The following is a 12,615-nucleotide window of genomic DNA, read 5'->3' on the forward strand; positions in this document are numbered from 1 at the left end:
CATTAAAGAAGAAACTGCATTTTAATTTCTGGGTACCCAAAAAAATAATAAAAAAATAAAATAAAATAATACAATAAAAAATGAATGGACAACAAAGTACACAGACTCCTTCGGAAGGGCATTTTGAATTTCTTGGATGAGAATGATTCTATGAGAGATAAACCTGGTCTGTACAATAGCACACACTGTGTACAAAAGCTCTATACATTCCATAAGTCACAGACTCACAGGCAACTCACACCTGTTTTATTTTTGAAAAAGCATTTACAGTTGCACTGATTACAGTATATTACATTATGTAAGCAATAATTTGTGAATATATAAATAAAAATGTGACTTTTAATAAATAAATACAGTACTATAGTAAATTTAAAAATATATATATATATAAATTACATATTTTCCAAATAATATTTTACACACATTAAAAACAGTATAAATTGGGTCTTAATATATTGGGTCCCTTGCATTAGGAATGTCATATTTGGATGCATTTGAAAGATTGATTTACTGGTTTAAGGATCCCAACACCCCTTTCTCCAAACATCACTGCCTAATATTTATAGTTTAATGCTTCTTTTCTCTGCCAGGGTCTGAAGAGTCCCCAGGAGAGTGTGGTTGACATGAGCCCTGTGGAGAGCTTCAGGTCCCCCAGCAAGGTGACTAATGCATCAGTTTATGTTCTCAAACCTATCCTGTACTCTTTCAGCATTAAGCTGTCACATTTGTCAATGGATTTTGTTAGGATGCTATGTAGCTTGCATCTTAGCCCTCACTTATGACGGCTGTCAGATGCCTGCTGAAAAATGTCTTTATTGACTGGATGAATCAATCTACCTTGTTTATTGCAGTCTAGGTCTGGATTACATGATAACAGTGAATGTTTTTTTTTTGTTGTTGTTGTGAAATGTCATGATGTGTCTGAGTAGAAAATATGCAGAACATAACCTCAGACAGGATGCTCAATTTGGGTAATTTTCCTGACTGACAACCGCTGCGGAGTTCTACACGATCGCAAATTCTCACATTACAACAAAGAACGTGTAGACATGACGTTAATAAGAGATTAATTGTGTAGTGTAAAGCTTCTATGATTACTTTAAGTCAAAGGTTTTTGACTCTACTAAAGCATAAAAATGCCATAATATGTTTGCAGATATTTAAGAAACATGCTAACAAGTTAACATATTTGTATATCTGAAAAACAATGCTCAGTTATTCTTTGAAAATATGCGTTCTGGGCTGGAATGTCGGTCTCTGTTTTAGATTGTGAAACCCGCCAGTTGGCGGAGAACTCAGCACATTTCATTTCATTCATTGTCTAGTGCTCTCCTTCCTGTTTGTGTCTTTCTATTAGGGCTGCACGATTATTCGCATGCGATTGTCACGCGTGTCTTGTTAGTAAAGCCGGTTCTGTGATTAGCAGTAAATGTCCATCACCTGCTTTCAAATGGAGCCGCGCTTAATAGAGAGGGCCGTAGTTCGCTGACAAGCTACACAATATCGCGTTCATAATCGCAGATGAATCGCATGCGATTAATCGTGCAGCCCTACTTTTTAGGCTATAATCTAAGTAAAGGTGAAGCAAGTGATTGCTCAACGAAATATGTCTGTAGGCACGCTGCATGTGTCAACACGCACCCATGAGTTAACAAATACATGTAGCGCTTTTTTTTTCTTCACCATGCAGCAAAAAGAAATTAAACCTTTTAACTACTTCTTACTTTCAGTTAACGGTTAAACTGGCAATATGAGCATCCCTAGAATAAATGCATCTTATGTTGAGCTTTGTGAAATGACATTTCATATATTGAAGAGATAATCAGACATGCCTTTATATTCACGTTTCAGAAATATAAAAAAAAAAAAAGTGAATCAGACTTTGGCTGAGCCTTCATTGAGTGAGATGGAAGTTGGTCATGGTCCAGTGCATTACCTCTAGCGCTACCTCTCAGGTCCATTAAATCAGCAGGACGTTCTGTGATGAGGACCCTTTCAGATGTTCTGGCTGTAGGTTTCTGAGGTCATTTTAGTGCTCGATGTACACTCTCAAACGCAGCTCTGATTTTATTTATTTATTTATTTTACTTTTAGTCCCTGGTTATTGCAGACATATGTAACCCAAATCAAGGAGACTCATTCCCACCATTGGAGAGTGTTTATTGTTATTCTATCTTTTTTTTTTTTTTTTTTTTTTTTTTTTTAATGTTACACGTTCTTCAGGAAATGATTTTCAGAACCATCTGGCTTCTATCCCTGGTGGGATTTGTTCCAACACTTTTGATATGTTCCTGAAACGACTGAGGCACTGAGGAAGTGTTTGATCATTGAAATGAGCGCTCTGTCCATAGCGTGTACTAGAAAAAGATGGATTAGCCCTTAATATAGCTTCTGTGTCATTTATGAGGATTGTGTGCAGGAAAAATAGACTTTGTTTTCGAAGTCCTTGTCTGCAGGTTATCATTTTCAAGTTACAATTCTAAGAGAGCATCCTGTATTTTAACAGTTTCTTTTAACAAGTAAACAAGATTTTTCCATCTTATTGTTCAGTTCAGGACATTACAAGAAGGATTTTCTCTCTCCTTCAGTATTTAAGATTTTGGTTTTCCAGCATTTTTACTCTTTGTCTTTAACAAATGTGATTTGTATTTTATATCTCAGAGAAAAGGGTTTCCTAAAGCATCTTGGAGACGTTGCCATAGTTCTTCCAGATTTAGTCTGTCTCAGTTTTTTTTCTGGTTCTTCATGTCATTCCAGACAGACTGGATGATGGCGAGATATCAGATCTCTGTCTGGAGCACTAGCTGTTGCCAGACAAAAATCTCACTGAATTATTACAAGCAATGGCAAAAGAAATGTTTGGAAATGTAAACTGATTTTTCCTTCTGACACACTACAGCAAAAGATGGAGATAACTGTCTTAATACCTTTTATTTTTTTTAATACAGTGGCCTAAGACTTGTGCACAGTAGTGTATATGTATACAGGAATCAACACATTTTAAAACATGAGGGGGATGAAGATTTTTAAAGATGTGTGACAGGTGCTGAGTTTATTTTTTATTATTATATAAACCGTGTGTTATTTTACAATGTCACAAGCCAACTGGCTAGTGACTACTTCATTTTCTAACGCCATCTATTACTCAAATTTAGTTCTTGGCTAGTGTTCATTTTGGGACTTGTGTGCTTGACAGATGTCCTGTCATTTCTGCTGTATGGCTTTGTGACTTGAGGTTTTGTAATTTTAACTTGCCAAATAATGGGATAAAAAAATTGTAAAAATGTTATTTGGGATGTTTGTGTGGCCAGAAAACGTTTTTTCCCCTGCACAATCTCTCATGTCCTCTAGATGGCACTATAATCACATAATAAAGGCATTATCAAGCAGTCTTTCAATAACTCTTGAAGAATGGCTGTGAAAATTAATGAACATTTTATACAGTTGATTTACGTCATTAGACTAATGTCATCATTACCATCATCATATTACGCAGAAAATTGTAATGAGTAAAATATTATTCATAAGACTCATTCTAAAGCGTGGTACTTTTGGAGGTTACAACCACATATAAATTCATAGTCAGCAACTTTCTCTTCCTCCTATTTCATATTGCAATCTGGAAGAATTCGGTTATTTTTAATGTGGTCTGTTATTTGTAAAATCTCACAGATAAAAGCTGGAGCAGGGACCGAGTACAAAGCAGTGTGAGTAGGGTTCACTCAGGTCCTGTAGCAGATGTAGCTGTAGCTGTCTGTCTGTTCTCTCTCATCTCAGTCCACGTGAACAAAAGCTCATTGTTATTTTTAATCTGATTCTAAATCACACTCTCTCCTGCGTTTGATCAGCAGCATTCAGTTTCCCTTCATCAGCAAACTCCTCTAAGCTTCGATTGATGGATAGCACGTCGAGTCACACTTTTATGTGCAAATAGACTCACATTTGTCTCCGTCTGTGCAGGGGGAATAAAAGGATGAGAGGTGTTAATTTTGGTAAACATTGGAAGTCTACATGGGATGGAAAGATAATTGAACAAAGGCTTGGTGATCATTTTAATTAGAGTGGCTGGGTTTTTTTTTTTTTTTCAAGTGACCGTTTGTTTTATCTCATCCCATCGAATCGTAGACTTCATTCACACTTAATTTGTTGCAAAACTTTTCATTCTCACCTAGTTTGTTGCTATTTAAGAAAGCTGTTTAAAAGGGGCTTTCACATATTCATATAAAATTTCTATTAAATGAAGACATGTAAAAGTTAAAAAATTGCTGGTCTGCAGGAAAGTGGAAAGTATTAAAAAGTGAACAGATTTTTTTTAATAATAATGTTTTTAAAGCTAACTCAAGAATCTATGCAACATATGCTAAAGAACCGATCCTTATCTCGTGGGATGCATAACTTTATCCACAGCGCCATCTTAAGCATTCTGTTTTAATGGTGAGATTTAGGTGAGGGATTCACTAGGCCCTTTTTATTCTTCATGTGGTACTAACTTGCAAAATCAATCCGAGAAGTTGTTTATGAATGTTTTTTTTATTATTAGTACCAACAGACAGTTGCTCATGCACTTACCTAGATTTCAGTAAAGAAAATGTTATAAAGTCAACATAGTTTCCGCTTTTTGCTTAAACAATGTTTTACAGAAATACCCATAAAAACAAACAAAAAAAGACCCATCTGTACACCCACATCTGTAAAACTTCATTTTTAGAACCAATTATGTTTTTTTCACCTTTGGCCTTTCAGGATGTTATGCAGCTTTTGGTAGATCAATAAATCAAATTTGACCCAGAAATTTTGTAAAGTTTTTTAAGATTTAGCCCCTCACACGTACTGTTCTGTAACCCCCTGGGAACTATCTCTCCCACAGAGTAGATTTTTTCCTGTGAAGCAGAGTGTGTGCGCACATTCACATGCCCACACACACTGTATAAATTCATGTGTAATCCCCCAAGGGGGGTAAAAAAAAAGCTGTTATTTTCAACTCAAACTCTTCAAGGCACCAAAATCACTGCAGGACTTTCTTAAACACCTGTAGTACTGAAACAAATAGTTTGCTGTAGATTTTCTGTGAAAAGTCAAAAAGTGAAAAATATTTTATACTAAACTCTACGGTAGTTTAAAGATGTACTCATTTATACAGAAGTTGTTATAAAATAAGCAAGTTATTTGAAATGCAAAAATATTTAAAAACAATAAAAGGGACAACCATATGTCTTTTTATTCTAGGGAAGTCATGTTGACTTGAGAAGGCTAACGTGATCAACTCACTGTCTGCCATTGTTACTTTAAAAAAATAAAAACTTTAACAAAAAAAATTATAATAAATTCCAAACATATTTCTGAATTAACTTAATAAAGAAACAAAAAAGAAATCTAGCCACTTTGCCATTAAAAACCAAAACCTAACTATTTTAATGGCTGCAACAGCAGCTGTGCAATGGGGGGAAAGAGAGAGAGAAAGGACAAATCTGTCCGGACCTATATGCACCTGCATACCCTGCATACCCAGACGCTATGCCCCTGAGTACACTTGTAAATATATTGATGACCTCAAAGCTATTAGACTTACTAATAGCCACAAATGTCCAGATTTGATTTCAAGGTGTCTTTGAAACCTAATGATAACAAGTGAGCCCAAGGATTTTGTCTTTTGTTCTTGCTGTGCGTGTACCAGTGGAGAATGACTCATACCACCCCACCCCCTGTTGATGCTGATGCTGGTGCCGTTCCTCAGTGAGTTCACCCACGCTCCCTCACAGCGCTGCCTACATCAGACTGCACTGCATACACACTGCATCATGTGTCTTTGAGGTGATTAAAGTCTTTCAGGCCAAATCATTCCTCAGCTTCTATCTCAATGACATCACATTGCAGCCTTTATTAAATTTAAATAAATTTATGCATTTAGCAGACGCTTTTATCCAAAGCGACTTACAGTGCATTTAGGCTAACAATTTTTACCTATCATGTGTTCCCGGGGAATCTAACCCCCAACCTTGCGCTTGCTTGCTAACGGAATGCTCTACCACTTGAGCTACAGGAACACTTTATAGGAAGAGCCTTCATATATTACCAAATGTCCAACCCTGAGTTCTTTCAGTAGTGTCAAACATGAATAAGTGGTTTATTGATTTGGAATGCTTTCTGTGATTTGTATTTTTTCTTTTTTTTGGTTGTAGTTGAAGGGTTTTTAAGCATTGCCTCCACATCTGCACTTGTAATTCATTGTGGCTTAGTAAGTTTGTCTTAATCATGGAACTGTTTAAACCACATTGCATCACGTCATGTGAATCATTTGTAATGAGCCTCTCAGCACCCCTCTTCAAAGAAAAGAGGACGACTTTGTTTCTTCAAGTTGTTTTGAGGGAAATTGATGCTCCTGCTCTGATCCTCTTTAAGGTTCATGAAGGGTGTTCCTCAGGGATGGGTGCTAAGACTACTTAATCTTTGCACTCGGCTTGGCAACAAGCCAGACGTTAGAAATAATCAATATTCAAACCCTGTTTTTAGGTTCACGGCAAGCTTCCCCACAATGGTGTGGTGTCCCAAAAGTAGTGAGATTTTCCTGCCAATAATCATTCTTATTTCTCTTTTTCTCCCCACAGGAGGAACTGAGGGAACTGAGAGAACAGCCCACGGATCCACAGGCAGAACAGGAAATCATTGATAGCATAGAGGAAGTGTACTTCTCCAGTGACTCCTTTGACATGGTGCAATACGAGCTTGAGGTGTGTATTATCTTTTACACCATTTGCAGAATCTGTAAGATTTTTTTTTTTTTTTGGTCACACTTTACTTTTCTCAGAATTAACTAATTTTATTAACTAAGACTTTTGCCTTTAATAAATTAGTAAAGTAGTTGTTAAGAATAGGTATGAGGTAAGATATCTATATATAAGGTTGCAGTCAAAGCTGATTGATGGATTTTTCATGTCTCGCAAATATGAAATCTAATTAGATTTGTTAGTGCATTGAAAAATCTGCATTGAATGACAATAACAGACAAGAGGCAAGTAACTACTGTTATCCGAGTCCAGACTTTTGAGTTTTCACTGTTTCTTTGTTTGAGCATGGGGCATTGGGTATTATTTGTTTATTCCTCTAAAATAAAATTGGGCTGCATCTCAAGTAAAATTTAGTTTCTCTGTTCAGCTGCTGTTGTTCATAGAGCTCTTCAGAGTTGGAGATGATTTGCCTGTGTGAGGGATATCTGTCACAGTGGTTAAACTCATGAACTTACAGTAAGAATAAATATATATTTTTTTTAATCTGTATTTGTGAATGTTTGCCCAATAGAAACTCCCACCGGATTTGGACCTTCTGGAGCTTGAGGAGTACAGAGATAAGCTGAAGAGACAACAAGCAGCCGTAAGTATTACATGCAGAGAAGTCTTTAAAAGGTACATTACCTCACTCTCTCAAAAGATGTTTGCAGCATTCATTTTGGAAACATATGACATGACAGGCTGTTGTTGCATCATAACTGATACTGTTTTGTTTATGGGTCATACATTGATAAAATGCTTTTATGACAAGACTTTGTATCATGATGATTTGAGTTCAGTTTAGTTTCCTCTCATAAAGGCTAATAGTTAGTATTTGACATTGTTACTAATGAAGAAGCACAAACTGTTTAAAAACAAATTGTATTTATCTTAAAACTCATCAGTCAGACTAAAATCTATATAAAACACTTTTAACATGAATTTGAACAATGAAAAAAAAAAAATATTAATGAAGAACTTTTGCCATGTGCATGTCTGAACAGACTTTTTTCCCCACTGAGCTTTGGAAAAACTTTCAAAACTTTTTTTTTGTACAGTCAAATTTGATTTATATTATGATTTTTTTTTTTTTTTTTTTCTCGTTACACCAAGCACTTACAGTTTTAGAAATAAACACATCCTGTGACAAATTTGGCGCATGGAAGTTATCATTCTAAATGTTCTGCAAAGTTTTTTTAAATATTTATTTATCTCATCCTGCTGCAAACGTCACTGTTTTATTTATGTGTTTTTACCACTTCCCAATGCATGGTGTAGTGTGCTTGTGAACGCGTGAACACATTCTGTCTTGGTCCTGGGTGATACACAGTTCACTGCTGGCTGCAGCCTTAGAGAAAAAATGAAAAGAGGAATGCCATCCTCTGTCTTGGTTGTTTCTGGCTTAAGATGCTTGCTTACGCACAGCTGTCTTATCGGCTTTAGGGTAAAAGATACGGTCCTCTGAATCCTTGGGGGTACCCAATGAATCCGTCTGATGCTATCTGTAGTGGCCTGCCATGGGTAGCCCATTTACTGGCAGTGCAGCGGCCCTCGGGTCACCGGCGAGGGGGGGTCCTGTCCTCAAATGCTGATCCTGGGTCATGACAAACAGCTGCAGGCTTCACAGGAGGAGCTGTGTGAGGTGAACTTCCTGCTGAATGCCATTAATTCTCACTAAGGACGCTCACATGGTGTGGTATTTTATTCATGATTTATGCAAGCTTCTCCAGTGTCATTTACATAAGAGAACGTGGCCTTATTGACATTAATGATGCGTTTTCTCTCTCAGCCCATCTGAAATGATTTTGGAGATGGCTCTCTCTGGAATGCCCATATGCACAGTTTCTGAATGTTTCGTTGGCAGATGTAGGTTATTGTGGATTTGATGGGTCAGTGGGAGAGAAATCCATCTGGTCTATTGGAGGTGGCAGCCTATTCTTCTGCAAACACGCAGCTCTGACACTTCTTGGGCAGGAACTCATCACTGAGCTAATTACTTGCCTGTAATGCAAGTGTGTTTCAGTATAAGCTTGTTTCTTTATCTTTTTTTGGAGGGCAGGAAGAAGTTATCTGCATTGACAACATTCTTAGCAGTCATTTACCCACTAAGGATTTGTTGCTGAACATTTAATTAATATTTATATACTAAAATTGTTAAAAAATTTAATGAAATGTATGCATTTAGCAGACACTTTTATCCAAAGTGACTTACAGTACATTCAGGCTACATTTTTTTTACCTAACGTGTTCCCTGTATACTTTTATTCAGCAAGTATACATTAATTTGATCAAAAGTATAATGTTACAAAAGATTTCTAAAATAAATGCTGTTCTCTTGAATGGTCTGTTCATCAAAGAATTCTGAAGAATATTAAGGAGCACAGCTGTTTTTAATATTGATAATGAGAAATTGTAATATTTCACAAAATTAGTGTTTTGGCTGTATTTTTGATCAAATAAATTCAGAAAAAGAGATTTCTTTCAAAAACATACTAAACCAAGCTGTAAATGTTTTTTTTTTGCTTTCTTTTTCTGGTTGATGCAAGGATGAAGTTGTGTGAGAAATATTTGAAAGTGACTGTTTGTGCACTTTTACAACTTCTGGAATTTAATCAATGAACACCTTATGAACTGGAATTAGTTTTTTAACATGGCAGAAATTACCCCAGTTCCATATTTAACAACTCATAAGGATTCATGTGATTAATTCTTAAATGCATGCTTTTTAAATGTGCATCTTATTGTTTGTTGTATCTGACAGTGAATGACAATCGATTCACTTGAATGAAATGAATGAAAACCTATTGACCAGGTCCCAACAGATATCTTGTTTACTGCTAGCCTTTGTATTCATTGTACTGTCTAATGGAGTTTTTCTTTCCAGTCCTAATTAAATCTAATGCTGTTTTAGCTGATTAGATGAATAGGGAGAAGTCTTTGCTTGTAGTCATTAGCTGAAATGAAAAATATTAATGATGAATAGAATTAAGTAATATTTGTTTATGTCCTTAAGATAAATTGTCCTAATTGAAAAATAAGGTTGAATTGTAAGTTAGGCTGAATTAGAATGCAGGTCCTCCCGCTGTATTATGGATTTGTAAAACCAGCGGTAGAGAAAATTACAGGCTGTTTACTGCTCTGGTGCAAGCTCTGGTTAATAGATTTCTAATTAGAGTTATTACCCATGCAGGAATCACTCACAGTTGGCTGCGAGAAGGCATACAGAGAGTCTTGTGCCTCGCTGACTGACAGCTTTGGCTGGTTGCCTTCGTGTTTGGCCTATCGAAGTCAGGCAGAGTGTGTTGGGCACCTGCTTTTAAAGTCTCTGTCTTGTCGTTTTGGGAAAAAGCTCACTGGAAGGCGCCTCACAGCTTGTTTTCTCATTCTGGCATCGATCCGTCCTGTGGGGCCTTTTACAAAAATGAATGACCAATAGGTGGAGCAGTGAGCTTTGTGAAAATCACAGATGTGAAAATCATGAGGTCATCTTACAGAATGTCAAACTGCCATTACTTATTCCATAGGTAAATTTGCTTGCCGTTAATAACATTCTATCTTTCAGTTTTTACAGCTTGTGATTTTAATAATGGGTTAGAAAAATGTGGCTTAAATGTATCGTTCACCAAGAATGACAATTCTGTCATTTACTCACACTCTTAAAACCTGTATCAGTGTTACTTTAGTATAATGAGATACTATTATACTTTTTAAATATAATTTTAGTGAAAGTTTTAGTCATTTATTTGTATCTTTGTGTAATTTTGTAACTTGTATTTTTTATATATATATTTGTCTTTTTACGAAGTCTTGATTTAGTTTTTGAAGTGTACTAGAATAGATTTTCATGCTTGTTGGTTCCATATTATTATAAATATATTATTATTATTATTATTATTATATATTTTTTTTTTTTTTTTATTGCAGCACCTTTCTTCCCAGTATCTCAAATGACTTGTTTTAGCTGTTTTGATGAAACCTCTCCTTATGAAATATATAGAGTAGAGAATAGAGAATATCTCCTTTTTTGAGTGGCCTTTGAACTTTGTAACCTTGCAGATGTTTTATGCTTGAACAGCATCATTACTCACCGACTAACTAAACTAAAGTCCTACGGGAACTAAAGTGAATAAGGATTATAGGACCCCTTCCATTATACATTTTATTTCAGTTAACAATTATTAAGTAGCAATTTTTTAATGCTTTGTTTATTTTAGTGAACAGTAATAACCCTGGTCTGATTCTTTCTTCTGTGGAAACACAAAATATATACTTCTTGTAATAAAAGTCAGTTTTGGAATTCATTGATTTATGTTTATCGTTCAGGCTTATTCTGCAGAATATGTTCTGTTATGAATATAATGCAGGTTTAGAACATGAGGGTGAGTAAATGATGACCGAATTGTAATTTTTGGGGAACTATTCCTTTAAGAGCCAAGAGCTGATGCATATGTAAGAGCAAGTTGAGGTGCTCTTGAAAATGTTTCTTTCAGTTGTCTTTATAACACACACACACACACACTCTACCCAGAGCTCTCCTGCCAGTCGGTCTCAGCTTTTCGCACATTGAGATCTGCTAACATACGCCGCTGCTCAGCTGAGTCTGCCATCTGTTCAGATCTCACGACACTCCAACACGTCACAGCCGTCCCATCCTCTCGTTCCTGACAGCCCCAACATGTGACGCACATATCGATCAAAGCGTGCCACAGTGTGCCTTATATTTATGACTTGACCTCACGTGGAGCCATTATTACCCTCCGAATGTTTGAATGCCCTGAGAAAACATTTATTATATTGTTATAGAGTCATTGTTGCAGGTGTGGAAGACATGAAAAGCCTAAAATAGACTTCAATTCAATTAAAGGTCTCAAGTGTTATGTTTTTGTTGTTGTTTTTTTACTACTTTTAAAGCCTCCGCTAATGGCGTAAAATGATTAAAAAGAGGTGTTAAATGCACAAGCCAGTTGGACAGGTCGCACAGATGTTAACCTTTAGCTTCTGTTCTCATCTTACAGGTTTCTAAAAAAGTGGCAGACCTCATTTTGGAGAAACAGCCTTCCTATGTTAAGGTAAGCAGCCTGGCACATCTGAGAAAAATAGGTCTGCAGGATAAATTCAGTCAAAATATTACTGTTCCTTTTTCATCAAGGTCAGGGAAACAGATTTACAGTATTTATGGCATGTTTTTGCCCTCCCACAAATTAAAGCCTTAAAAGATCCTAAATCAGAGCAGAAAGTCTTATATCCATAAAGTCATGGCATTAAAGGTTGCATGCTCTGCAAAAAATGTGTATCTTCCTCATTATTTCTGTCTTGTTTTCAGTACAAGACATTGTTTAATTTGAATGCAAAATAAAATTATGAAGAACTTGTTTTCTGAAAAAAATTAATAAAATTAAGTGAGTTTGTTTAAAACCAGAACAAATATCTCTCAGTGGAGTAGACCATTTTTTACATTTTTTTTTTTTATCTTTTCTAAATTTGATCATCCTTACTCCATGGTTTGAGAGCAGAGCTCTCAAAAAAACTAAGAAGTAAATAAAAGACCTGTTGGAAGTTGTATTTTCAACTTAAACGTGTTGTAAATACAGCTCAATGTCTGCTCCCTAGCCATTTAAATTGATCATATTGATATCTTGTTATCTTTAAGTACTTAATTTTAAAAAGGTCTTAAGTTGTAAATGTCCCTTACCTGCAGAAACCCTTCTAAAAGAACTGAAAATTGATTGCTTAACAGCTCAAATTATACACTAGTTTTAACAGAAGAATTAATGTAAGTGCTTTCATAAAATTATTAACTTCCTATTTCTGCTTATAAATCCTCCAAAAATGGTTCCCATTCAATTCCACT

General features: G+C 35.7%; 1 protein-coding gene across 2 annotated transcripts in view; it reads left to right on the forward strand.

Moving 5' to 3' along the window:
* Nucleotides 1-12,615, forward strand: part of LOC113062046 (syndetin-like) — a 108,238-nt gene that overhangs the window by 1,023 nt on the left and 94,600 nt on the right. For both annotated transcript variants that reach the window (XM_026231556.1, XM_026231557.1), the window contains exons 2-5: nucleotides 591-659; nucleotides 6,606-6,728; nucleotides 7,297-7,368; nucleotides 11,780-11,833. In XM_026231556.1, the coding sequence (XP_026087341.1) occupies nucleotides 591-659; nucleotides 6,606-6,728; nucleotides 7,297-7,368; nucleotides 11,780-11,833 (318 nt within the window). The remainder of the gene's footprint in view (nucleotides 1-590; nucleotides 660-6,605; nucleotides 6,729-7,296; nucleotides 7,369-11,779; nucleotides 11,834-12,615) is intronic.

Source organism: Carassius auratus, chromosome 44, assembly GCF_003368295.1.
Source record: "Carassius auratus strain Wakin chromosome 44, ASM336829v1, whole genome shotgun sequence".
Lineage (NCBI taxonomy): Eukaryota > Metazoa > Chordata > Actinopteri > Cypriniformes > Cyprinidae > Carassius > Carassius auratus.